Source organism: Puma concolor, chromosome B2 (assembly GCF_028749965.1).
Source record: "Puma concolor isolate L17-30 chromosome B2, mPumCon1.1.hap2, whole genome shotgun sequence".
Classification (NCBI taxonomy): Eukaryota; Metazoa; Chordata; class Mammalia; order Carnivora; family Felidae; genus Puma; species Puma concolor.
Window position 1 is genome coordinate 1,827,500 of NC_141671.1, and position 27,920 is coordinate 1,855,419.

The 27,920-nt window shown below is 45.7% G+C and overlaps 1 protein-coding gene across 8 annotated transcripts; it reads left to right on the forward strand.

Moving 5' to 3' along the window:
- The first annotated feature begins 282 nt into the window (after positions 1 to 282).
- ZSCAN23 (zinc finger and SCAN domain containing 23) lies at positions 283 to 27,884 on the forward strand. Of its 8 annotated transcripts, XM_086705752.1 has the most exons (8): positions 283 to 364; positions 875 to 1,351; positions 12,821 to 13,303; positions 13,760 to 13,910; positions 14,244 to 14,869; positions 20,471 to 20,678; positions 24,098 to 24,619; positions 27,248 to 27,884. In XM_086705752.1, exons 3-6 carry the CDS (start codon positions 12,896 to 12,898, stop codon positions 20,519 to 20,521), a joined length of 1,236 nt encoding a protein of 411 aa, XP_086561878.1. In that variant the 5' UTR covers positions 283 to 364; positions 875 to 1,351; positions 12,821 to 12,895; the 3' UTR covers positions 20,522 to 20,678; positions 24,098 to 24,619; positions 27,248 to 27,884. The 8 variants fall into 8 exon arrangements, with proteins under 8 accessions (XP_086561878.1, XP_086561871.1, XP_086561877.1 ...); XM_086705745.1 differs by lacking the exons at positions 20,471 to 20,678; positions 24,098 to 24,619; positions 27,248 to 27,884 and having other exon boundaries at positions 14,244 to 15,600; XM_086705751.1 differs by lacking the exons at positions 20,471 to 20,678; positions 24,098 to 24,619; positions 27,248 to 27,884 and having other exon boundaries at positions 13,763 to 13,910; positions 14,244 to 15,600.
- The last annotated feature ends 36 nt before the right edge of the window (positions 27,885 to 27,920 follow it).

Here is a 27,920-nt window from a genome sequence, read left to right on the forward strand (position 1 = left end):
AAAGGGACAAGGGGAAGTGTAGACTTCGGGATGGCAGAGGTGGAGAGAGGAAGAGGAAAACCGTGGGGGGGAGGGGGGGGAGTGGAAGAAGAACAAAATCAGTATCTCCAGACTGACTGTCATTTCTGGACCAGCCAGCCAGGTGTTGACCCGGCAGAGCCCTGGTTCTGCCAATTCCCAGGCCACACGGCACCACCTGGGACAAAACGCAGCGGTTTCCGGCCGGCGGGAGCCACAGAGACGAGAACTCCTAGAGCGGTACGGCGCACTTCCGGGTTATAGGCCGGCCGGAAGTGGGGTTTCTGGGCTTCCGGGTGAGTGAGCCCAAGCTCACCGACTTAGCTCCGGACCCGCCGCGCAGAGGGTAAGACCCCGCATGCCGGAGACCGGTCTCTTGGTGACCCACGAGGGCCCGCCCCGGCGGCTCCCCTCCCCAGGGCTGTCCCGAGTGTCAGAGGGGAGCCCCGCATCCGGCGCTGTGCTGTTTGCAAAGCAGGCCGAGCCTGCTTGGGATTCCCTCTCCCCTTTCTCTGTCTCTCCCCAACTTGTGTGTGCTCTTCCTCTTTCTCAAGAAAAATAAATAAACTTGAATAAAATTTAATAAAATTGAAGGGTTTAATTGGAGTAGAGTGAGCACAGGAAAGATTGGTAGGAAAAGGATTATAACCTTAATTTCGAAAATAGTCAGAAATTTCCATTAGAAAAAAAAATTCCATTACCAAGAATGTCAACTCCTCATCATCTACATCAATCATTGTTAGCCAAACTTCAAAAATCTTTTCTGCCCTCTTTTTCCCAAAGTGTTCTGGGCAGCCTTTAACGTAGATTAAATTGTAGATTTTCCTTTTTAACTGGTGGCAATTTTTCATCTTAGCACTTTCCTACATTTTGTGAAGGGGAATCTCCTTGCAGCAGAGAGCCGTCTTCGCGGACCCCTCCCCTCGCCCCCAGCTGAGAGAAAATGGCTACAGATCTTATCCAAGATGGACAACAAGAAGGACCTGTGATGGTAAAGGTGGAGGAAGATCACTTTTACGTACGAGAAACTGACTTGCAGCTGAACAGCCAGTCCAGTCAGATCTTCCACCAGCGCTTCAGGCTCTTCCCTTACCAGGAGACCCCTGGACCCCGCGAGGCGCTGCGCCGGCTCCGCGAGCTGGGCCGCCAGTGGCTGAGCCCAGAAACGCACACCAGGGAGCAGATCCTGGAGCTGCTGGTGCTGGAACGGTTCCTGACCATCCTGTCCGAGGAGCTCCAGGCCTGGGTGCGGGGATAGCACCTGGAGAGGGGGGAGCAGGCGGTGACTGTGCTGGAGGATCTGGAGCGGTTGCTGGACGAGCCCGGAGAGCAGGTGGGAAGAGAGGCATGTTCTGTGGTGACAAAGTGCAGCATTTACCGGTTAGGTCAGTAGGAGAGCTGTGAGGGCAGCCATGAGCTTCTGTCCCTGTCCTGCATCATTGTTTCTGTCTGTTCCTTTTCCTGCCTCATCTCTCCTTCTAAGCCTGTTGAGTCCTTTCTCCCTGTCCTGGCTCCATGGGAAGTACTTCCCAAGGTTTTACATCTAGTTCTCAGGGCACTTTCTTCCCAAGCCCCATGGTCCCTAATTGTCCCCAGGGCACATTCCAAGCAGATGGACAGGAAGTGCTCTGGGAGGAAGTGACATCCCTGGGAACCGGCTGCCAGTCACCATGTGATCAGCTCCAGCATGTGGAGACCCCCCCCCCCAGCATGACCTTGGAGCCCCATTCCCTAGAGAGAGGTGAGAAAGAGGAGGATCTGTCTGGAAAGGTGGATCAGGGTAGCTGGGCTCCTGCTTGGCCAATCACAGCCATTCTTTACAGTTTAATCAGGAGTAGTGTCCAAGAAGACTGATGGCCGTGCATGATTTCACCCAAAATCCTCCCTGGCTCATCTGCCTCTCTATTTGCAAAGTATAACCGGTATTCTTGACCTTTTAAGCAAAAGATTTTTATTTACGTATTTACTTACTTACTTTAACATACTCATCTTTGCTTTTCATTAAAAAAGCGTGGTAGGGGCGCCTGGGTGGCGCAGTCGGTTAAGCGTCCGACTTCAGCCAGGTCACGATCTCGCGGTCCGTGGGTTCGAGCCCCGCGTCAGGCTCTGGGCTGATGGCTCAGAGCCTGGAGCCTGTTTCCGATTCTGTGTCTCCCTCTCTCTCTGCCCCTCCCCCGTTCATGCTCTGTCTCTCTCTGTCCCAAAAATAAATAAACGTTGAAAAAAAAAAAAAAAATTTAAAAAAAAAAAAGCGTGGAATTATCACATCATTCAGTGGCTTCTTATATTATCTCTCCATTATGATCTTTACAGAGGCCTCCTCAGTGTCTTGCCCCATCCTGTCTTTTTAAGTTTTCTCTACCCATTAGGATAGAGCCACCTTTTAAACCTTTCACTTTGACTGCACTGCTCCTATCTTCTTCCACGTTAAATTCCCTCCTGTGTTCACGCCCATACCTTCCCCTGCATGTTACTCCAGTCTGCTTTCAATCCTTTTGCCCTCCCACATTCTCTCCATGTCAGGAAGAACTTCATACACAGCATGTCAGATGTGCTTCCCACTAACAAAGTTTCCTGATCCCCTTTTTACGTCCTGATCCTCTTCACAATCTCCAGAAAATAGGAACAGAGTGACCAGAACAGCCAAGAAATCAGACCTTTTCCGGTATTTCCTTTGAGTTGAGGTAGAATCTTCATCTTAATGAGTTTGGTGGGTCGGGGCGCCTGGGTGGCGCAGTCGGTTGAGCGTCCGACTTCAGCCAGGTCACGATCTCGCGATCCGTGAGTTCGAGCCCTGCGTCAGGCTCTGGGCTGATGGCTCGGAGCCTGGAGCCTGTTTCCGATTCTGTGTCTCCCTCTCTCTCTGCCCCTCCCCCGTTCATGCTCTGTCTCTCTCTGTCCCAAAAATAAATAAACGTTGAAAAAAAAAAAAAAAATTTAATGAGTTTGGTGGGACATTTATCTCCCTCGGGCCAAATTTCAGTAAAACTGTTTTTCCATATCTTAGTTAACATAAGGGAATTATCAGTTTACACTGAATCTTCAAGGAGTGCCCTATTTGGGGGAAGAGGAAGAGGAAGTTTTCTTTCCAAGCAATAGAATGAATACACTTTTGCTTTTTTGCTATAATTGAATTTGATTGCAGTTTAAAGTGCTCTTTATACACTTAGACTTTTTTCTTAAGTTTATTTATGTATTTTGAGAGAGAGAGAGAGCAAGCACAAGCTGGGGAGGAACAGAGAGAAAATCCCACGCAATCTCTGTGCTGTTAGTGCAGAGCCTGACTCGGGGCTTGATCCCACAAACCACGAGATCATGACTTGAAATGAAGAGTCTGATGCTTAACCAACAGAGCCACCCAGGCACCTCCTATAAACTTAGACTTTTAACAAACATTTTAATAATCTGTGCCCTTTGGTAAATATTGTTCTCTGTCCTACCTTGGTAAGTACCGCTTTCACCTTTCCTCTCTAGTACTTTCCTTCCTTAACTGAGCTGAAGAGATATTTATTGATTGTTGGGGGAACATGACTACAAAAGAGAAAAATGGTCCCTTGGGGTGTAATAGTCCATCAGCTCAAACAGGCGACATTTCCATTTTGTTTACTTTTATAGATGTTTAAAATTTTCCATAACAAAAAGTTTGGAAAGAAAGTGACATTGGAACGATCCATGTCCTAGTTTAGATAGTGAGACCAAGCCCAAGGCTGGGACATTGGCTGGGAGGCAGGAAGTGTCCAAAGGAATGGAATCACAGAAGATGATTCTCCGTGGAATCTGCAGAGGCAGGACCAGTTTCCAGGGGACCCATCTTGGAGACCTTCATGAATGCAAGGACAGGTCTGGCAGGAAATTCAGAGGAAGGAGAGCCACACAGATGTGATCAGTGTGGGAAAAGCTTCATGCACAGCATCAGTCTTCTTGGATGTCAGAGAATCCACACGGGGGAGAAGCCCTTTCAATGTGAAGAGTGTGGGAGAGCCTTTAGTCAAAACAAAGCTTTTTAAGTGCCCCCTGATTCACATGGGTGAAAAACGATATTAGTGTGATCAGTGTGGGAAAAGTTTTAGTCAAGACGCAGTCCTTCTTAGATGTCAGAGAAATCACACCGGGGAGGAAGCTTAAGAGGAGCGAACGTGGTAAAACCTTCAGTAACAGCACAGGACTCGCTCATTGGAGATGCCGTTCCTTAAACCAGCACACTGACTGTGGGAGGGTTTTCAGTGAGTTCAAACCTCAGCAAACATGAGCAGGTTCATATAGGAGAAAAACCCTAGGAATGTGATGAATGTGGGAAAGCCTTTAGTGGAAGTTCTGACCTGAACAGACATCACAGAATCCACTCTGGAGAGAAACCCTATGAATGTGATGAATGTGGGAAGGCCTTCCGTTTGATCATGTGGCAATCCTATTAATTTTTTTTTGAGGAACCTCCATACTGTTTTCCACAGTGGTGGTACCAATTTACATGCCCACTGGTAGCGTACAGGATTCCTCTTTCTCCACATCCTCATCAACACTTGTTATTTCTTGATTTCTTGTCTTTTTTATTTTAGCCATTCTGACAGGTGTGAAGTGATACTGTGGTTTTGATTCGCATTTTCCTGATGATTTGTGATGTTGAGCATCTTTTCACGTGTCTGTTAGCCATCTCAATGTCTTCCATGGAAAAGTGTCTATTCAGGTCCTGTGCCCATGTTTTAATCGGATTATTTGGACCTTTTTGGTGCTGAGTTATAGAAATTCCTTATATATTTTGTATGTTAGCCCTTTATTGGATATATCATTTGCAAATATCTTCTCCCATTCGGTAGATTGCCTTGTTATTTTGTTGATGCTTTCCTTTGCTGTGCAAAAGCTGTTTATTTTGGTGTAGTCTAAATAGTTTAATTTTGCTGGTTTCCCTTGCCAGAGGAGACATATCCAGAAAAATGATTCTACGGTCAATGTCAAAGAAATGACTGCCTATGTTTTCTCCTAGGAGTTGTATGGTTTTAGGTCTCACATTTAGGTCTTTAATCTGTTAGTTTATTTTTGTGTATGGTGTAAGAAAGTGGTCCAGTTCCATTCTTTTGCATGTAGCTATTCAGTTTTCCAAGCACCATTCATTGAAGAGACTGTCTTTTACCCCATTGGATATTCTTAACTCCTTTGTCGAAGATTAATTGACCACATATGTGTGGGTTTTCCATTCTGTTCCATTGATCCGTGTGTCTGTTTTTGTGCCAGTACCACACTGTTCTGATTATGACAGCTTTATAGTATATCTTGAAATCTGGATTGTAATACCTCCAGCTTTGTTCTTTTTCAAGATTGCTTTGATTATTCAAGGTCTTGTGGTTCCATACAAATTTTAGTATTATTTGTTCTAGTTCTGTGAAAAATGTTTTTAGTATTTTGTTAGAGATTGCATTTAATCAGTAGATTGCATTGGGTAGTGTGCATGTTTTAACAATATTGGTTCTTGCAGTTAATGAGCATGGACTATCTTTGTTTCTGTTATCTTTAACTTTTTCAATTATTCATAATATGCTATGAATCCATTTTTAACAAGGATTTAATCATTGGGGTTATGATTGCATAAGAAATACCTAATGACCTGTCATATTAACAAAATATGAATGTTTAAGAACATACAGTCTGGGAGGCTATGTGAAAACAGGCATTCTCAGAGTGCAAAGTAATACAGCCCTTACAAAGACACCTCCCTTTCTCTCTCCTCACTTCTCATTTCTGTTTCTTCATTGATCATTTATCATTGCAGCATTGTTTGTTAAAATATTGGAAACAATCCAAATACCTATCCCTCAAAGACTAGTTGAAAAAGCCACACGATGGAGTACTATGCCACTGTAAAAAAAAAAAAAAAAAAAAAATATATATATATATATATATATATATATTCAATGAACAAATTTAGAATAATTTCCAGGTTTTTTAATAAGTGATAAAGCAAGGTATAAAAGAGTGTATATAATATACTTTATGGAGGTAAAGAAGGCAGGTGCTTATTTTTGCAAGAGAAAGGAGAGAGAAGGAAGGAAAGAGGAAGGAAGGACAGGATAAATTAAAACTAATGAAAATGGGGCATGAGTATATAGCTGACCCTTGAACAAGGCAGGGATTGGCGTTCTGACCCCTGTGCAGTCAAAAATCATGTGTAACTTTCCGGGCACCTGGGTGGCTCAGTCGCTTAAGCAGCCAGCTCTTGATTTCAGCTCACCGTTTGTGAGATGGAGCCCCACGTTGAATTCCGTGCCTGCTTGGGACTCTCTCTCTCTGCCCCTCCCCTGCTCCCTCTCTCTCTCAAAATAAATAAACTTTAAAAATTGTATAAAAAATGAGATAAAATCCTGAAGGAAAAAAATTATATATATACTCACTGCTATGGCCTAGAAGCAATGATATATCCTACTACCCATGGCTTATCGGCTGGTTTCTGTATACCATTCTCCACTGAAAGGAACCAGAGCTTCATGCTTTATGGAACAATGGTGGATTCTAGGTCTAGGGCAGGTAATATATAAAGTGAACCTGGAATATCTCGTGCAATTAAGTAAAGTGCACAAAAATGATTTCTTTGCAGGAATGGCAACAAATGCAGAGGGAACGTGCGTCAGTTTCCTCATCTGTTAAATGGGGATAACTGTACCTAACTTACAGGGTTGCAATGCAGAATGAATAAGTTAATATGGGCTAAACACTATGTTGGCTGTTGTCCCATTGCCCCGCGGGGCAGAATAAACCTCCCAGCGCCTCACTCCACCTGTGGAGCCGATTCGGCGGGGCGACCATAGAGGCGTGAGACCTCCGGGCTCGCTGGAAGGAAAGCGGCCGGAACGCCGTCCCGGAGGTGGCGCGCGTGACGCACTTCCGGCCTTTGTAGCCGGTCACTGTGCGGGCTGTGGTTGTCAAGGACCGGGAGGCGGTGGGGCCTGGCGGGGTGGCCTCTCCTCCCGCGGATGCTCGGTGAGCTTCGGAGTCGGGCCGCGCCGGTGTGTGAGCTCTGTCACCGGGCCGGGTGCGGGAGGCGGGGGCGTCCTGGCCGGACCCGAGCTCGGGCGCTGCGGGCCGTCGCCGTCCCCATAGTAGGATGAGGGGACAGGCGCCGACGGAGAAGCGTTCCTCTCGGCCTCTCGGGGTCTGGTTCACCACCCACAGGGGCGCTCGCGATTTGCTCATGTTTGTTAAGCGGATATTTCAGCAGCAGGTAGTATGTTCTGGGCAGGCGTTGTTCAAAGCACTTTCCAGGTAGTAACGTATGTAGGTAGGCTCCGAGTACGGACCAGCCCTCTCCTGCCCCCTTTTCTAACATCGAGAAGGAAAGTGAGGCCCACTCACTCGACCCAACTCATACCAGCTGGTAAGAGGTGTAGTTAGGGTTCAGATCCAGGCCGTTTTCTTAAACCTGCTGTGCGGACTCTGTTCTCTTTTCTGTATTAGCTTCACGGCCACAGCCCAGGGGTTACTTATCTCGTTTGAATCTGGTCCTCCCCACTTTCAGGCCTCAGGAGTCCTGGGCTTCCGGTTAGGATTGAAGAGTAAAGTGTTATCTGAACACATGGATGGATGTCTTCCAGAGTATGTCTGCAAGGTTGGTGAAACAGCTACTTTAGTGGTGTGTTAACACGTGCTTCCCCGCCCACTTACCCTTGCTGTGCTTTGGGCAATAGGAAGGAAACCTTACAGTCTTGGCCCCGAGGGTAGGTAGCAGGTATTGATTAAGCCACCTGAAGCCAAAAATTGTACAGTATTTCTTTAAAAGGTGGAAGTTTATTGTGTGCCAGGCTTTGTGCCGAACCATTTTGTATGCATTGTCTCCTGTAATACTCTTGACAACTTTGCAAAGGAACTGTCCTCATTTTGTACACGAGATTGAGGATCAGAAAAACCGGTCAAGTAACTTGCTCAAGATCACGTTGTTAGTAAGTCAGAATTCATAACTAAATCTGCTACCTTATACCACTTTGTACTTATTGCCGATGAATAGGAAAGGTTGTGTTTGTGTGAGTGTGTGCGTGCACACATTAAAGATGCACAGACGACGGAAAGATACATTCTAATCTTTTTAAAATTTTTTTTAATGTTTCTATTTATTTTTGAGATAGAGAGAGACAGAGCATGAGCAGGGGAGGGGCAGAGAGAGAGGGAGACACAGAATCCGAAGCGGGCTCCAGGCTCTGAGCTGTCAGCACAGAGCCCGATGCGGGGCCCGAACCCACAAACCGCAAGATCGTGACTTGAGCCAAAGTCGGACGCTCAACCGATTGAGCCCCCCAGGCACCCCTGATACAGTCTAATCTTTAACGGTGTCTACTTCTGGGGAGTAGAGCTTGATGAAGGAATTGGCTATTCTGTACTTCTGGGATTTTGTTTTAATGTGAGAGCTAACTGCAAGATAGAGACTGGGGGCAAAATGATAGAAGAGCTGGAAGGAAGAAGAGGGTGGGCTGGGATGCATGAGGAAGACCTCAAAGGATGTGAGATTCAAATCAAGGTGCAGAGGTTGGGTAGGGTTGGAACAAGTGCAGCTGGCAAGACCACGGACATGGAGCAGGGATGAGGAAAGCCTGACTAAAGAACAGTGAGAAGAGAAGCCGGAGTGGAGCGGGCAGGTTTTGCGTGTGGAATATGGGAAAACAAGAGGGGCCCAACAGTTGAAGCTAGAGACCTGACTGGTCTTGAGCCGAGCTTGAGTGTTTCGGGGGCCTTAGATGGTGATATATCAGGGGGGAGGGTTTGGGAGTGCGTACAGTAAGTAGTCGGGGGCCTTAGATGGTGACCTCAGCGGGGAGAGTCTGTGGCTGCATCTAGTAAGTAGTGGGGGCCTTAGATGGTGATGTCAGGGGGGAAGGTTTGGGGGTGTGTTATGATAAAGACATACTTGGTTGCATGCTGCTTGATCTTCAGCAGCATGTATTTCTTTGGTAAAGAGCATTCCTCCCTGAGGGCAGTGGTAGATTTGGGAGTATCAAGCTTGCTGAGACTCTAGGAGAAACCAGCTTTCAAATGCAGATGTGGTTCTTTTAAGTGTGAGAGATTATTATGCTAATTCTCTACCTGGCATGTACCGATGGTCCCCCGACAAAGGGTGGTACACATTCATACTACTTCGAATTATGAGTTTGATCGTTCTCAAGTTGCTTGTGAGAAATAACGGATACATTTATAACCATTGTGTTTTTCACTGTCAGGACAATATTCCCTAAGGCACATGAGATTTTCAGCACTTAACAACAAAACAGGATTTGTGTTAGGTGATTTTGCCCCGCTGTAGGCTCATGTTTACGGTAAGTGAGGCTAAGCTGTGATGTGTGGTCGCTTAGGTGGACTCGGTGCATTTTCAGCCTATGATATTTTCAACTCATGGTGGGTTCATCAGGACGTAGCCCCACGGTAAGTCAAGGAAGGTGTGTACAATGGGGTGGTGAACCTAAGTGAGATTAATAGCTGTCTGTTTGTGAGCAGGAGGGCAGCACTGGGTTCAAAAAGCAGCAGAGATGTGCCGGTGTGAGGCCACCAGACAGAAATGAAATCAGGGGAGGAAAGCGAAAAGGAGCCTATACAGAGAAGAGAGGGAAATCGATCTTCGTGAAACTGAGTAAAGATGTGAAACACCACAGAGCGGAGATGACTTTCTATGAGCAGAACTCAAAGCTTCAGCTGCATTTTCTGTGAATAGAAAATCTTTGACTTAAAGCCAAAGCAGACGGGCAGCAAATAGGAAAGAGACCTTTTTCAGGGCCTAGAAGATTGACAAAACAAGAGGGCATGAGTCGCCGTTTAATCCTTTGAACCTGTGTTCGGTTAACTGAGTGACATCAGAGCGCGTGTCCTTCATTTACCTGTTTGATACTTGCACCCCAAACTTCCACACCCTAGAATAGACCCTGCAGACCCTGCTTGCAGCCACAATCTTCGCTCCCTCAAAGACTAGATAGCTTCTGTCTCTGCTTCCACTTTACTCATAGTCTGTTATCACGGCAGCCGGTTATACTTTCATAGTAAGTGTAAGTAACATTTCGTCGCCATCCCCCACCCCACTGTAAACCTCAATGGCTTTCCACATGTCTTAGACTAGAAGGCAGAGCCCTCACATGGCGTTTCATAATCTCCCGACCTGACTCTTATCACTGTACCCTTTGCTCTCTCTGCTGTCACCACATTGTTCAACTGGTTGTTGCTTGAAGAACCCAGCCGTGCTCTGGCCTCCAACGACTCGGTTCCCTTTGTGTGGAACCATCCTTCTCCAGGGAGTCCTGTGACCGCCGCTCGCTTCTCGAGTCTCTGCTCAGATGTTACCTTATCCGCAAGGCCTTCCCTGATGCCCCACATGAAATGGAGACCTTTCTCCCCATCTCCTTTACCTGGAATTTTCTCTGTAGCGTTTGCTGCTGTTTGGCCTATTACCGTCTGTCCCTGTTGGCCCCTTCCGTCTTCCTTCCCACGTAGAGGAGGACGAGTGGTGTAGTGCTCAAGACTGAATTCTGAAGTTAGATTTGTGGGGTTTAAAAGGCGGCTTCCCCACCTAGGCCTGTGAAACTTGTTTCACGAAGATTTAAAGTCTTTGTGCCTCCATTTTCTCATCTATGATACTGGGTAATAACAAAAGCTTACTTGAGGTCGTTTGAGGATGAAATGAGGTAATATATGTAAAGCGTCCAGTACAATGCCCGGTACCTCAAAAACAATATATGTCAGCTGTTACTGATATTGTTATTAGAATGTAAATCCCATGGAAGTAGGGACTTTGTTTTTTTTGCAGCTTATCTCTAGTGCATAGAACGGTACCTGGAATATGGCAGGCTCTAAGTAAATGTTGGCTAGATGCATGGGTGGTGTGTGAGAAGTTTGGACAGAAAAAGATAACGTGGTACTCAAAGTGATGGTGAGTCAGCGCCAGGCAAAGTTGGGGAGGGAATATGAGCTCAGGGATCCTGTCTTTGGAGGAAAAAACCCTATCCACTTCTCCTGGAGTGGTGACTATAAAAGTTAGTGAAGCCAGAAATGTTAGGAATTTGTGGAAAGGATAATATTTGCAGATTACCCAGAACAATGCTTCCCTGCCCTGGTAGTCTTTCTCTTCTTGATAAGTATGCCTAATACTGGCGATGCACATTTAACTTCTCTTGTACTCGTAAGTGATCCATGTTCAGTTGTAATTAAATACCCTCTCCTTAGTTTTTCTTTTTATTTTGTGATGGATTCCAATACCTAAGAACAGTGTTGGGTTATATCTACAATGAATTATAATAATTTTACTTAAATTTGGCAACTTTTTAAAGCTATAGGTCATGACTCATGTGGATCATGAAGTCCATGTGGGCTGTGACCAGGGTTTTTTGTTTTGGGGTTTAAAAACAACAACCGGGATTTAGAAAAAGAATAATACATATCACGTGAATAAGGGTGCTTAGTGTTTTGTGAAGTTATTATTTCAGTTATGTGTGTGCGTGTCTCATGCATTCATGTACACACACATGCATATATGTGTTCTGGGTCTCAGTATAAAATACCTCTTAACTGCGGGTCCTGGTCAAAAAAGTTTGAAAGCCTCTGCCCAAAAATGATCCTTTGAAATCACTAGGCTACATAATATTCTTTCAGAAAATTGCTTTCATTAATTACTATTCGGGTTTAGATTCTTTCATAAGCTTTATGTGGTCATAGACATTTGTGTCTTTATGAGCACTGGTTTTATTTTACACATTGCTGTCCACTGTCCATCCTCAAAGTCTCAAAGATAAACAATTTCCAGGAAATTAAAGGACAAGAAACAGCTCAGACCCTACCCCTGTTTTAAAATATCAGAACCAGAGGCTTGGATCAGTCGATTGAATGTCCAACTCGGTAGGCTCAGGTCACAATCCCAGGGTTGTGGGATCGAGCCCTGCATTGGGCTGCGTACTGAGTGTGGAGCCTGCTTAAGATTCTCCCTGGTCCTCTGCCCCTCCACCGTGTGCACACGTGCGCTCTCTCTTTCTCTCTCTCAAATTAAAAAAAAAATTCTAAAATATCAGAACCAATATTTCTTTCATTTTAATATCTCTTGACTACTTTCTGATTCTTTTGCCATGGTGTTTTGATTGCTAGGATTCATTTATTCCTTCAATAAGATTTATAAGAAAAATAACAATAGTAGTAATTTACAATACTTTAGGATTTACCAAGCTGCCAGCTTCTCGTGCTCTTTATCCATGATCTTATTTTATCTTCATATCCCCTAGAAAGATGGGCCCGCGCAGATTGTACCTGGAAGATCGGGTCTCAGCGCAAATACAGAACTCTTTCCTACACACCTCACCCGACTGGACAGACTTGGCCTCTCCTCCCCAGTACATTTCTTTTGCTCCTCATTCTGTCCTTTTATCTTTACTTCTCCCTTCTCCATTTTGTTTCCCTTTTCTCCTTGACTCTTAGCGTCCTCTGTGACCACTTGGCACCATGATGCTTGTTTACCTCCATTCAGCATGACACTTACGCCACGTCTAGGATCTTGCCATTCAAATGGAAACTCAGTTTATTCTAACTGAGTTACTTGAGCTGATTCATTGCGGATGATCAAAATGGTCCCTTCTTCAATAAAACCATGGGGGGGGGGCGGTTCTGGGGAACGTGTTCTGTTTCTGTTTTCCTTCCCCTGTATCACCTGCCTCAGGATTTGCAAAGTCCTTACTGTTAGTCATGCATTCTCTGCTCTTCACTAGACAGTGACTGCTTTTGCTATAAATACCCCAGTGCCCGCGAGCAGAAAAGATTTTCTACATTTTAATGTTTTTTTTCTCTGCAAATTATGTTTTAGATTTTAGGATTTTCAGAAGAAAAGATCAAAGGGAGTCATCAAGGATAGATTCTTTTTCTGAATAGTGAAGCCTAAATGGCCACAGCCTCAGTCCTTCAGACTCCAGAGATGCAGGAAGGACGTCTGGCAGTAAAGGTAGAAGAGGAAGAGGGGGATTGTGCCTCTGGGCAGGAATCTGGCCCGTGGAGAGATCACCCGCATAGCAGAGAGATCTTCCGTAAACGCTTCAGGCAGTTCTGCTACCAGGAGACCCCTGGACCCCGCGAAGCTCTTCGAAGGCTCCGCGAGCTGTGCCGCCAGTGGCTGAGCCCAGAAACGCACAGCAAGGAGCAGATCCTGGAGCTGCTGGTGCTGGAGCAGTTCCTGACCATCCTGCCCGAGGAGCTCCAGGCCTGGGTGCAGGGACAGCACCCGGAGAGCGGGGAGCAGGCGGTGACCGTGCTGGAGGATCTGGAGCGGGAGCTGGACGAGCCGGGAGAACAGGTGGGAGAGGGCAGGACAGAGGTCGGTAGCCGTAAGAATGAGTGTGGGGTTTCTGTGCCGCAACAGGAAGAGGACGAGGATTTCTTTGTGCCTGATGTGGTCTATTGTGGGTGCCCCGTCCTTCTGCCTGTTTCTTCCTGCTAGTTTCTTGGTCCTTCTTTTCCCGTGCGGTGGGCCTGAGGATGCCTCCTTACGATGTCTTCTCTGACATTTGATTTCTTTTTTTTTTTTTTTTTTTCAACGTTTATTTATTTTTGGGACAGAGAGAGACAGAGCATGAACGGGGGAGGGGCAGAGAGAGAGGGAGACACAGAATCGGAAACAGGCTCCAGGCTCTGAGCCATCAGCCCAGAGCCCGACCGCGAGATCGTGACCTGGCTGAAGTCGGACGCTTAACCGACTGCGCCACCCAGGCGCCCCCCTGACATTTGATTTCTAACCGTCCTTAATTTCCAGCAGGTTCCAGCCTGTGCCCGTGAGCAGGAAGAGTTGGTGAAGGAGGAGGCAGGTCGGGGAGCAGCCCAGGACTCATCAAGCGGCCAGCCCCCAACCTTGGAAGGGCCGCGTCCGTGCAGGTCGCGGGAGGTGTGCCTGCTTCGGGAGATCGGTGAGGACTGGAACTTCCTCAGAGGCCTCCCTCACTCCCTCACCGTCCATCTGCTCAGCGTCTGCTGTGTGCCAGGCGTTGTGCTTGGTCCTGAGGACACTGTGACCTGCATGGAGGGGTAGTGGGGGGAAGGTTGCGGCCTGGTGGGGAGAAGACAGTCCCCTGACAGTTACAGTTCAGTGTGTCTTCTCCCTGAGGTCCGGGCATCCTTGTCTAGGTGGGGGAAGTACACAGAACCGTGCTTATGTGTCCCCTGCCCCCCACCCTCCTGGTTGCTTTTTTTCTTTTCCGTTTGGAAACATGACATTCATGTGATCCATTTTCTCATTTCAGGGGATGAGGCTGGGGCTTGGAGTGTGCAGTCAGCCCCGAAGAGGGAGCTCTGTAAAGAGAAGAAACGTCTTGTGGAAGTTCCTGAGAAACTGAACGGTGACACTCTTCTGGGGCCTGAGTGTGCAGACACATGTGACCAGGAGGGCAGGTGGGAGAGGCAGCGGGCCAGCTCCTCGGCGGAGAGACCCTATGTCTGCGGTGAGTGTGGGAAGAGTTTCACCCAGAACTCCATCCTGATCGAGCACCAGAGGACACACACCGGGGAGAAGCCCTACGGGTGTGATGAGTGCGGACGGGCCTTCAGCCAGCGCTCGGGTCTGTTCCAGCACCAGAGACTCCACACCGGGGAGAAGCGCTACCAGTGTGGCATCTGTGGCAAAGCGTTCAGCCAGAACGCGGGGCTCTTCCATCACCTCCGGATCCACACGGGGGAGAAGCCCTTCCAGTGCAGCCAGTGCAGGAAGAGCTTCAGCCGACGTTCTGTCCTCATTAAGCATCAGCGAATTCACACTGGAGAAAGGCCTTATGAATGTGAAGACTGTGGCAAGAACTTTATTTATCACTGCAACCTCGTCCAGCATCGGAAGGTCCACCCTGGGGTGGGTGCCGCTAGCCCCCTGGAGCAGGTAGGGCAGAGGCTCCTGGTGTCGGACCCTAGTGGAGGTGGTGGGGCAGGCTCTCACTTTGTCCCTGAAGCAGAGTCCTAGGAAAAGAATCGTTCGGTCCTCTGGAGCGCAGACTGTGGAAGTTGTCCGTGTTTTTATGCTGAGAGAAGCATAATATGTTAAGTCCATCTGTCAGCTTCTCTGAGGTCTGTGACATCTGTGTTTGCAGTAGTGAACACTGTTGTGGTGACTTCATCAACTGGTCCCACACCTGTCTGTGCAGAAAGTTCTCCAGGTGTGCTCTAGGAAAACTCCTTCGTCCGAGTTCTAAGAAACTTTTTTTAAAAAGTTTTAAAAAATTACATGCTACCTGAATACACAATTATGTTAAAAGTAGTTCGAGTATTTAAAAATTAATTTAAAAATAATGGCAGTAAAACTTGCAACTTAAATGATTTGATTGTTTTCTCATAAGATATGATAATTTGCTTTTTAACCTACAAAAGGGGACAGATAAATCCTCCCATAGATACACAGAAGGCTTCTCCCTGTTAAGAACTCTGTAGAGTTCCACTGACTCCGCCTTCAGTGAGGAACCAAGGACCCAAGTGAGGACACATCAATGTGTTACTGTTGCTCGAGATTTCAGAGTTGTGTAGACCAAGAAACTTATCTAAAAATCTGGTATCTCACTTCTGATCTTCATTATGAAAATATAGGCCTCTTTGCATTTTTCCTGTGATTTATAAGCATTTTTGGATTTTGCTTTATTTATTTAATCCTTAGTTATACAAAATTTCAAACATATACAGAAGTTGAAAAGTGTGATCAGCCTTCCACGTTGATTGTTTTTTATAAGCTCCATGCTTCTCAGCATTACCTATTAATTACCACCAAGGTCATGCTTAAAAAAACTTCTTTCCCTTAACACTGATTGAACGTTTACCAAGCTTTATACTAAGCCTAGGACACAAAGAAATGGGAATCTATGGTGATGACAATCCAGATTAGAGTACCAAATACACTGCAGGTCACTTAACCATGATAGAAACATCATAAGGGACCCTACAGATCACTTCTGTGTCCCTTATACAGAAACGGAGGCTGGAAGTGACTGCGGACCTTTCAGCTGGTTCACCGAGCTGGAGCTGGAACCCTGTCTCCTGATTCCTAGTGTTCTTTCTAAGCATCTGGAAGCATTTTATCCCCATGTAGAAATGACTAGTATAAGGAACTTCCAGGATTTAGAAGGCACTGAGGTTAGAAGGAACTTCCAGGATTTAGAAGGCACTGAGGCACAGCTCAATAAAGCCTCCCGTCTGTGCATGTTGCTCTGTTCGGTTTACAGCCGAGTTCCAGGAAGCACTCCTTCCACTGATCCCTCATTTGGGGCATTTTATTTATTTTTAATGTTTATTTATTTTTGAGACAGACACAAAACGCAAGCAGGGCAGGGGCAGAGAGAGAGGGAGACACAGAATCCAAAGCAGGCTCCAGGCTCTGAGCTGTCAGCACAGAGCCCGACGCGGGGCATGAACCCACAAACCGCGAGATCATGACCTGAGCCGAAGTCAGACGCTTACCAACTGAGCCACTCATGTGCCCCTTATTTATTTTTGTAGTGAATGATTTTTTTTTTTAACTTTTAATTTACTTAGAGGGACTTTTCAAGAAGATAATTCATTCTGTTATGCCCAGAATTCGTGATCCCCAAAGACCACCAGGGAGCCGAGTCCGATGCAAAAGCAAAAGAGCCTTTATTCGAGCTAGCTCGAGCTCAGTCCCCTACCTGCACCGACGCAGCGGTGAGATACCAGGGAGAGAGAGCGAGTTTCAAAAGCACAAAGGTTTTATAGGGGTCTAGGGGCAGCCGATTGGCTGGGGAAGGGGCGTGGCCTCGGCCGATTGGCTGGGGAAGGGTCAGAGTCCTGTTACGCAGGTCAGGTCGCTGGGCATGTTTTGATCAGGAATTTTGAATGGGTGAGCAGGAGGTTACTCAAGGGGAGGAGGCGTGGTCTAGGTGAAGGACACAGAACAAGATGGAGTTGGCCGGCGTAGGTCCGCCCTTTCAATTCTTCATCTGATTCAAGTATGAAAGCCACATTAAAAAGGGAGCCTAGGGGCGCCTGGGTGGCGTAGTCGGTTGAGCGTCCGACTTCAGCCAGGTCACGATCTCGCGGTCCGTGAGTTCGAGCCCCGCGTCAGGCTCTGGGCTGATGGCTCAGAGCCTGGAGCCTGTTTCCGATTCTGTGTCTCCCTCTCTCTCTGCCCCTCCCCCGTTCATGCTCGGTCTCTCTCTGTCCCAAAAATAAATAAATGTTGAAAAAAAAAAATTAAAAAAAAAAAAAAAAAAGGGAGCCTATCTTTTCCCTCATAGGTAGCCATTTTTCTAGTATCTTACATATCTTCAGTGTTTCTTCATGGAAATACAAGAAAACGTGAACATATATAACCTTATTTCCTTTGTTCCACGGAAAGATGGTGTATATATTTTTTTTTTTTTTAAATTTTTTTTTTTTCAACGTTTATTTATTTTTGGGACAGAGAGAGACAGAGCATGAACGGGGGAGGGGCAGAGAGAGAGGGAGACACAGAATCGGAAACAGGCTCCAGGCTCTGAGCTATCAGCCCAGAGCCCGACGCGGGGCTCGAACTCACGGACCGCGAGATCGTGACCTGGCTGAAGTCGGACGCTTAACCGACTGCGCCACCCAGGCGCCCCAAGATGGTGTATATTTACACTGTTCAACCCCTTGCTGTGTTCATGAAACAATACAATCTTTAGAGAAACAGCCAGCTTCCTCTCTGTTTACACGTGGACAGTATCTCATTTGCTGGTGCTCCATACTTTTAACACACTGGTGTAATGCACAACCACTACTTTGAAATGTTACAAATTATTTCATTCCCCTCCCTAATGTACTTCAAGTCAAACTTTAAAAGCTAACAACTTCCATGTGAGCTGGAAAACAGGGTTTCGGCAACTAGAGGTGGACATAATTCTTCTACAGAGAAATGCAGAGTGATGGGGATGGTTTCAGTCTCGTGTATTTGGCTCTGTATTCTCAGCATTTCAAACCATTAGTGTCGCCGCTTATGGGTAATTGTAGGCCTTCTCAAAAATCTTATTTTCTCAAGATTGTATTTTACTGTATCTTGAGGTTTAACTATTTCCAGAGGAAATACATATAGATTTTAAAGTGAAGAAAAATATAGTAGACTTAAGTTTGAAATAAAATCAACTTCTCAAGTAAACATATATTCCATTCAGTAATATGAGACATACAGTCTAATAATCTGAGTTTGTAAGCATCACAGATACCTCTGAATATGCCAAAACAGCATGTTTGGATAATTCCATTATATCAGCTCTTAAAAGACTTAAAATATGAACAGATCAGGATTTTAAAGGATATAGTTCTAATGGATTGTTTTTACAGCTGCAATTGAAGATTGAATGTTTGGTTTGTTTTGTGCTTGTTTTTGTTTTTTTGTTTTCACAGCTTTTCAAAAATTCTAAATTTTCTCAATAACTGATAAAAATGCCAAGAAAGAAAAGATGTTATCTGTGCTGTAGAGGCATATACCACTCGAGTGCAGTGATGGTTAACATGATCAAAACTACTGACAGTTCATCAAACTAACTTGCCTTGTTTTCTGATACGGATTGTTCTTGTAATTATTTTATCTGGGATGCACATTTGTCATTAGTTGACTTAACCGCTAGACAGGGGCATGTAGGCCCTGGCCTTTCCTATGATTACTCCACCTTCCTGGCAGGGTGCTCTTAGGTGTTGTCTCCCTTTACATTTCTGAATTACCCTCACTTCTCTTTTCTTTTTCTACCCTGGCTCTTTTCACTCAACCCATTGGGTCTCTGGCATTGATCTCCTTTCAGCTGCTCTGTAAACCAGTAACCATCTCTCCTTATGCCTTTGAAAAGCCCCAGTCTGAAAGACTAGTCAGTTTTATGGCTGAGCAAGGTGTAAGAAGTACTGATTCAAATCCAATTAAAAAGACTTATTGGTTCGAGGGATGCCTGGCTGTCTCACTCAGAAGAGTGTGTGACTCTTGATCACAGGGTCATGATTTTGAGCCCCACGTTGGGTGTAGAGATTACCAAAAATATAAAAAAGCCTTACTGGTTCTTGAGGGATAGTACAGCACCCCTCTGAGCATTGTTAGGACAGTGGACACTGTATGTCAAGAAATGACTGAGAATTTTGCAACTGAAAGCTATCTAGAGCTGTAGGTAAAAGACCTGAAGACTCTCTTTCACTATAATTTTTATTTGAGGAACCAAATCTTCAAGGAGAACCAAGTCTCTGTCCAGATTTTGTATTTGAAAATGACTTCTATTTTCTCTATCTGACAATATTTTTCCTTTAAACAACAGTTTATAGTGGAGGATTGTTTTACATTTTTCCAATAAGACAAAAAATACCTCTGAGAAAATTTTAAAACAATGGCATATCTAAAGTCAAAATTATAAAATATGAAGTATCTTCTCAGGAGCAGTTTTGAAATCTATGTACCAGTATACATGTGTGTCACTGGTTAAATGTTGAGTTAGAAGTTGAGAGAGAACGTAAAAGTTGAGAGAAAAGTAGATTATTTGTAGAAAGAGCTGGAAGATAGCGGAAAGTATCTGCAATAGAGGAAACAGGGTGAAGAAGGCCCAGCTAAGACAGGCTCAAGAGCCATGAGTGTACAGGGGTGGGGGCCAGATGCAGAGGTCACGGAACACTTTGTTAAAGCATAATGGAATCATTGAAAGTATTTTGTTGTACTATAGGAGTTTCTTAACAAAAAATCAGAAAATATTAGCTTTAAGAAGAAATTTTGGGGGCGCCTGGGTGGCGCAGTCGGTTAGGCGGCCGACTTCAGCCAGGTCACGATCTCGCGGTCCGTGAGTTCGGGCCCCGCGTCGGGCTCTGGGCTGATGGCTCAGAGCCTGGAGCCTGTTTCTGATTCTGTGTCTCCCTCTCTCTCTGCCCCTCCCCCGTTCGTGCTCTGTCTCTCTCTGTCCCCAAAAAATAAATAAACGTTAAAAAAAAAAAAAAAAATTTAAAGAAGAAATTTTGAGTTGAGCAATTTCATACCTGCATGAGAACAGTGAAGTCCAAAGTGGTTAAACACTCGTTGTGATCTATTTTTTAATCACATTAAAAATTTTAAAGTTAAAAATCTTAAAATTTTTTAAAACAAAACTGTGAACAAAGATCATTGTGAATTATATAAGGTTTCACAGGCACTTGGACTTGGAGGCTCAGAACCTTTTAGGCCTCTGCAAACAGCAACAGCAGCAACAAAACAGGATGGAAAAAGGAAAAGGAAGAACGAAATGTGAGAACAAAAAGGAACCAGGCAAACTTACACGCTAAAACTGGATTAGGCCAACAAGTGGTGACCAAAGAGAAGGAAAAAATAAAAAGAGACGTTGTTACCAAGAAACGTGCTTTGTCCATAAATAATACCTATTAGCCCTCTGGCTCTCAATTGGTCCATGTGTCTTAGCAGTGAAAAGAGTCCCACTGCTCTTCACTCCTCACTCTTCTCCGTGCTCTACGTAACAAAGAGGAGGCAAGCACAGTGTGTAAATCACTGATTTCTTTTTTTTAGGTCTCTCTGGACTCACACCCAGTTTTCCATGCCAACGTCTCAGCTCTATGATGAAGCCGCTGCTTCTGAATATATACCTGTGTTAGAATCACCTGGGTTGTTTGAACTGCAGTTTCCTGGGCACTACCACAGACTGGCTGAATGTTTGTGAGGGCAGGACCTGGGAATCTGCATTTCAGCTAGCGTATCGGTGGTTGTCAGACTTGAGGTAGCTATATGTAATGTATTGCCCAATCTAGGACACTTCTGAGAATGAAAGGGATTGCTGTTAATAATTACAGCCAGCCAAGAGGCATAAATCAGGATGTATGGTCTTCCTACTTAAGACTTTTCCTGCTGAGGAGATAGAAGAAGAAGAGACAGAAAGAATACAATGTTCTCATGAAAGCTAAGGTAGAGCATCTATGAAGGAGGCTGTGGGATGTTTAGGTGTAGCCACCTAGACCAAAGTAGCCACCATCTGCCTGGTTTAAAATAATCCCCATTAACACATTTATTGGATTAGGTAAGAAGGGGTGGGTATGCCTATAAAAACAACACCCACCTGGAAAAGCCCCCCCCCCCCCCAAAAAAACCCCACAAACAACAACAAAACGCTTAAAATAGCTAGTTACTTAAGATGAGCCTGTTGAGACTATGGCTTACCAGACAAGAGAGATGACGTTCCAGAAGCATAGGAGCATTTCAGTGGTATAGGATCGATGGACCAGTATGGGCTGTTCACCTCTAACATACAGAGGAAGCGTGGGAATATAGCGCGCCAGATCACAACCTCGCAGGAATAAGGCAGAGGGCAAGACGTTTGAAGCAAGTAGCTAGGATGAATGAGGTCCAGAGATTGTGCCAAGTTTCCTAAGTTATCATAATTGATGCACATTCTTCACGGGCTGTGCAACCAGAGCGCTCTTAACACCGCAGGGTACCAAACACAGGCTGACCAGGCCCCACATTCCGCAGTTGCCCCGGGGCCATTCACAGCGGGGACCGGGCATGTGGCTTCCCCTCACTTTCTGCTAATTCTGCAGAGTCAGGGATCTGTAAGTGGTTAGGTTGCTCAAAAGGACCGGAGTCACATGCACAAAGATTGAGACGGTGGACAGCAAGCCAGCACCTGCCCCTCTTAATGCCGCTTTGCTCAGGTGGGTGTCGATTATTGCTTCGGACCCTGGGGGCCGAGTGGGCAATGGGTATCACGGGACCAGGGTACTAGGGAACGGAGGACTGCGTCCCAGGCTGAATGGCTGCTGGACACCCGGTGGACCCGCCTGCGCTGTGCAGAGGCCACCGTGGGCCCCTGCGGTGGGAGCCGGCCAACCACTGAGATGCGGGACCTCTGTGCTTCCTAGAGGGGCGGTGAGGAGCGGGTGGAGGCGTGCCCGGGCGTCGTGACGTACTTCCGGTCTCGTGTGAGCCACAGCTAGCGCGAGCCTTTTCCGGCGGGAGGCGCCCGCGAGGCTTGGTGGCCGCTCCCAGAGACGCAGTCTCGTCTGTGTCGCCGCCCGCGGACGTGGACGCGAGCGCTGCGCGGGCCACCCGCTTCGGGGCTCCGGGCGCTGGTGCGTCTTTACGGCCGGCGGCGGTTTTCTGTCCCCCTCCGGAGTCCTGTTTTCATCGAGGCCTTCGTGGCGGTGGTCATGACCTTGCACGCCTGTGCCGGGAGGGTTTGTCTCGGAGGACGTATGGTGACGGGGTCTCAGGACTTAGAAAACGGAGGAAAGTGTGATTTCCTCGGCTCAGAGAACGTTGAGAAGTGAGCGCGTCCTTCGAGCGGACATGGGCTGCCGGTCGCGTAGTGCGGGTCTCCAGGTGCTTTTAAGACCCCTCCAGCTCACAGTGCCGTGGGGAAGAGGGGAACGCCCCTGCGATACCGCGCGGATGCCCGGAGCCGGGGGTGGGGGCACTTCCCGGTGAGGCGGAGAGCTGAACGGAAACGGGCGGCCGGAGGCAGCCGAGGGAAGGTGGGTGTGCTGTGGCCGGGGCAGAGAGGATGAGCAGGTGACAGCTGCGATACCCCAGGGAACTTGGACTTGAAAAGGCAGTGTGCCTCTCCGTCCTTTCCGTGTGACGGCTCCCGCACAGAATGCACGCGATGTGTGTGCGCACATCTGCCTCGCAGAAGGGAGCAGGCCCCGGCTACGCTGCCCCGGGTCCGCGCGCGGCCACCTCGTAGCCCAGGTGGTCAATGTGCTGGCGCTGCTCCGGGAGGCGGACTCCGCAGAGACGGGAGTCCCTGTCTTCACGCACGGGAGTAGCGTCATCTTACTAGGCTTCTAGAAATTTCAGGAGCGGGGTGGCAAATGGATTGGAAGGGGGTAGGACTGGAAGCAAGAGAGAGGAGAGATGCGCAGGCGTCACGAAAAGAGCCGGTACTGTAAGTTGGTGAAAGCCAGGTGCTGGCCGTGGAAGTGACGAGGGTGGAGTGGATTGTGTGGAAGACGCGGATTTAACTCCACTTGGTGTCTAAGGGAGAAAGATTGTTGAAAAGGTGCTGAGGACAATGCCCGGCACGTGGTACGTATTACGAGCTTTATTTTCAATATAGTTAGGGATAATTAGGTTTTTGGATTAGATAGATGGTAAGGGGAATGAATGTGTCATTTTTAAAGAAATGGGTAGGCCCGCCTGAATGGCTCAGTCCTTAAGTGTCCAGCTCTTGGTTTCGGCTCAAGATCTTGTGGTTTGTGGGAGCCCTAGTTGGGCTCTGTGCTGACAGCCAGAGCAAAGTAAAGTTAAAAAAAAAAAAAAAAAGAAAGAAAGAAATGAGTAATTTTGGAAGAGCCATTGATTATGAGGGGAAAATGATGAGTTAATTTTTGGTGGTGTTGAGGTGCTTTTAAGACCTAGGACTGGAAGAGTCTTACACCATTGGACTATAATGGTCTTGATTTCCAAAGTAAGACTGGGAAAAGAGAATAGATTTAGGAGTTGTTAGGTGACGGCGTCTCAGTTCTCAGATGCTACTGAATGGACGAGATTGCCCAGAATGAATGTGGAATGAGAAGGCCGGATCCCGGCTTAGGGTAACCGGACATTTCTTGGCAAGCTGAAGAAGAGCCATAAAGTGGACTTAAGAATGAGCTTTTGACAAGCCCTTATAGAAGCTTGAGCACCAGGTGTTGGTCTAAGCACTTTACAAAAGCCAGCTCATGGGAAAACAGCCAGAAGATTGCAGTTCCTTAGAAGATTGGGAGTGGTTAGAGTGTTAGGAGCTGCAGAGGCATCTGGTAAGTAAAGGACCGAAAAATACTCACTGGGTTTGTATACAAGGGGGACTTTGGTTAATTGACTTGGGACCCCTAACTCAAATGTGGGACACCCCAACTGACATGCACACTGTTCTTTTCTAAAACTAAAAATGCCTTTGAAAGAATCTAGCATAATTCTTGGCACAGAGAGGTTGATTTATAAATATGATTGACTAAATCTGTGACACGCAATTCAAGTAAGCAAAGCTGTTTGCATTGTTTTTGTTATCGGGATATTTCACGTTATCTGAATATTTCACTTCAGTTTCTAGATCTAAAAGCTACTAGTATTGTTCTTTAGTCCTAAAGTAACCGAATTGTCTATAAGTCAATTTTAGGACATTTTTCTAATGACATTTTGTGCTTGTCTTATCTTTTACAGGGCGTCTTTACCTTCAAATCATTGACTTGACCACAGCAATTCACTCTGAGTAAATATGTTCTTAGTTTGGAGTTGATCTCTGTTAACAGTGATGTGTTATGCCTTATCACCAGCTTTATTAAGCCCCTGCTACTGTTGTGGTGAACTGCTTTGCCCAGGAATGATTCAGTCCAACCCTTTTGGGCTGCAGAAGAACAGAAGGGATGTCAAATAGTTAAAGCATCTAGCCTGCACAGAAATGGTGCTTCTGACAGTTCTTCGGACAAAACTCATGGCAGTTCTGTTAGGAGGATTCCCTTGGGCCTCAGGAGTCCAGCTCCAGGCAGGCTCTCCGCCGCCAGTAGCTGCGGCCCGAGATGCACAGCAAGGAGCAGATCCTGGAGCTGCTGGTGCTGGAGCAGCTCATGACCATCCTGCCCACGGAGCTCCTGGCCTGGGTGTGGGGGCAGCATCCAGTGTATAGGGAGGAGGCTGTTACTGGACTGGGGGCTTGTTGAGGAAGCTGGACCATCCAGGAGGAAGGTGAGATAAGGAAGAAACAATCTATTGCTAGAGGCAGGTATTCTCTCAAGAGAGAGAGCAGAGACTTGAAGTTTCCTCTCAAGTGTAGTGAGAGGAAATGGCTAAGATGCATTGGCCAGAGTTGTGTTCCCCTCCCTGTCCATTTATTCCCTGTCCTTGTAGGTCAAAGGAAACTCTGCTTTCTGTCCTCCTCTTCTGTTCCCCGATTAATACTGGGATCTATGCTCTAGAACCCTAGCAGATATCTCCCTGGTCAAATTTCTCTAATTGTCCCTGGGTCCTTTGTCCTCCTATGGGGACAGGAAGGGCAAACGAGGGCCCTAAGGGCAAATGGCTTGCCTGGCAGCAGCATTAAGACTCACGGGGCGGGGAGGGCAGGGCAGCTCCAGCCAGAAACAGGGCAGCTCAGTTCTGAATCTACTGAGGAGAAAGAGGAGATCCTACTGGGGAAAAGATCAGAAATGTCTTTTGCATTTTTCCAAATGAACCTCATCACTAAACCTTTTGCCTACCTTTCACTTGATGTCTTGTTTCATTTTTACCTTGTCCCTCTAAGCACATTGTTTTAACCTTGATTGTCATTCTCCCTTCACTACTTTGCACCGACGTTGTTGGAAATCCTGCTTCTATTGAATGGTTGTTTCTCCATTCTAACTGAATACTGCCAGCTTCCCTGGGCCTGACCTTTTATGCCAAAGGCAGGACAGCATTTTTCTACATTGAAGCCAATAGAAAATGACTCAAAGGCTACATATAATAGAAAAGTTATTAAATGTGCATTTTCAAAGACTTCGTGTAGAAAACAAAACTTGTTTAGTATTTTTATGTGCTCATTGGACAAGCACACATATGTGCCCAAATTGTAATCATATTGAACATACCAACTGACACTACTTTTAAATTTAGTATTACATTATGGACATATTTCCCAAGAGTTACATGTAATGTATACATATGGCTGACATAAGTTCCATTGTACAGATATCAAATTATTTTTCGTTTTTACTTTAATCAGGTCTTTATTAAAAATTAGCTGTCCAGAATGAGTTGACGTTTATGGAACAAATAAACTGAAGCTTATGCAGCAGGCTTCTTGTCTTACATGGTGGGTTTCTCTTCTGCACACTTCTCAGCTGCTGGTCTCCTATATTTATGACATGAGTCTAGGCATTTGACAGCTTTCTTGCTTCTGGTATAAAAAGAAGTATAAACTCCTCTAATTCCTTTCCTCCTCCTGAAATCAATCATTTTCCCAAGGACCCCAGATTCTGTTTAGTAAGAAATGGTATTTTAAAACCAAAGATAAGGTGCTAGGAATGCTCATATTGTTATTGGACATTGTTCCTAGGCCTTTCAGTGCTCAGAGCTAGGAAGAATTTAAGATAAAGTATGTATTGTGAATTCATACTGACAGTTCGAGTTCAAATTCAGGGCCTTAATGTTTCATCTGCATCTCCTTTTGGAGACTTCTCAAAGACACTGGGAATGATAGAGTATCAAATACTCATCTGTTTTATCCCACAGTATCTCAGTGGCCTCAAAAAAAATGTTAGCATTACCATCAAATATGGTTTTTATAAACAGCTTAATGGTGGTGCCTGATTTTTCCATTCTTTTGTCCTTAAGTTCTATATCATTGGGTATATACAAAAAAATTATTCTGCAAAGGACATTGGAAATAATTTCTCTTTTGTGTGGTTATGTCACCAGCAGGTACACATTTAAATTCAGTTTGTTTCATTTCTGTTTCAATGTTTAGGGATTGCTTTTTTTATTTTATTTTTTATTTAAAAAAATTATTTTTCGGGGCGCCTGGGTGGCGCAGTCGGTTAAGCGTCCGACTTCAGCCAGGTCACGATCTCGCGGTCCGTGAGTTCGAGCCCCGCGTCGGGCTCTGGGCTGATGGCTCAGAGCCTGGAGCCTGTTTCCGATTCTGTGTCTCCCTCTCTCTCTGCCCCTCCCCCGTTCATGCTCTGCCTCTCTCTGTCCCAAAAAAATAAATAAACGTTAAAAAAAAAAAAAATTATTTTTCATTTTTTAAATTATGTGAAATACAAAATTTTATACATGAAATCTATAAAATGTTTTCAAGAAAATTCTCCTTTTCCTCCTCCTGTTCCCTCTCTCGTATAGGTAACCTTTTTTGCTCTTTAATGGTTTATCCTTTTATTATTTATTTATTATAGGCACATGTGTACATGCACACCCTTCCCTTTTAAAAATAACACACTATAGGGGCGCCTAGTGGCTCAGTCAGTTAAGCATCTGACTTTGGCTCAGGTCATGATCTCTTGGCTCATGGGCTCAAGCTCTGCATCGGGGTCTGTGCTGACAGCTCAGCCTGGACCCTGCTTCGGATTCTGTGTCTCCCTCTCTCTCTGCCTCTCCTCCGCTTGCTCTTTCTCTCAAAAATAAATAAACATTAAAATTTTTTTTAAATAATAAAAAAATTAAAGTAACACACTATAGTTTATGTCATAAACTCAATACACATCTGTCTTACATGAAACATTTTTTTTTCTTCCCTCTAGCATGTAGTTTGAATGAGACTTGTTCAGTGAGCAAGTAACTGAGTAAGGTATGTGTGAATGAGGGAATTAGGCTGAAATTTTCAATCTCTTCTTTCAGGTGATTTGGTCAAAATGGAAAATGAGAAGGTGTTTCCAAAGTAGAAGAAATCTGAAGAAATAACATGCCAACAGGGACACACTGCTAGATTTGATGGCAATATTCTTAAGTGCCTGAATTATGTAGAAGTCCCAAAATACCAGAGAACCCTAGAAATAGATCTATGATTGCATAAGTGATGAATGTGGAATGAGTTTCAGAGCTCCATCCTTATCCAGCATCTGAGATACACAGGAGAAATGCCATGAAGATGAGAAATGTGGAAAAGCTTTTAGTCCAAGAGTGCTGGCTTCATTGAAGATAGAATTCCCACTGAATTAGACCCACAAATATGGAGAATATCGAAAAGCTCTCAGTGCAGACACTGGACTAGTTCATCATAGAGAACCCATGCTGGAGAGAGACCCTATAATAAAAGTGACAAGTATGGTAAAGCCTTGGACGGTCAGCCCTTAACCAGGACCAGAGACTTCACACCAAGGAGAGGTGTTACCATCTTAACAAGTGTGGGAAAGGTTACAGTCAGAACACAGAGATTTTTCACTATCAGAGTCTGTGTTGGAGAGAAACTCTTCGTTTAATCGATGTAAGAATTTTCCTGGATATTTCATTCCTTATTAAATACCAGAAAACTCGAGAGTGTGAGAAGTTGATAAATGTGAATGGAAAAGCC

Coding starts and splice junctions, on each gene's coding strand:
- ZSCAN23 (XM_086705745.1), top strand. CDS start 12,896: ATGGCCACAGCCTCAGTCCTTCAGACTCCAGAGATGCAGGAAGGACGT. Junction 13,304..13,759: donor TGGACGAGCCGGGAGAACAG/GTGGGAGAGGGC, acceptor CTTAATTTCCAG/CAGGTTCCAGCCTGTGCCCG. Junction 13,911..14,243: donor GTGCCTGCTTCGGGAGATCG/GTGAGGACTGGA, acceptor TTCTCATTTCAG/GGGATGAGGCTGGGGCTTGG.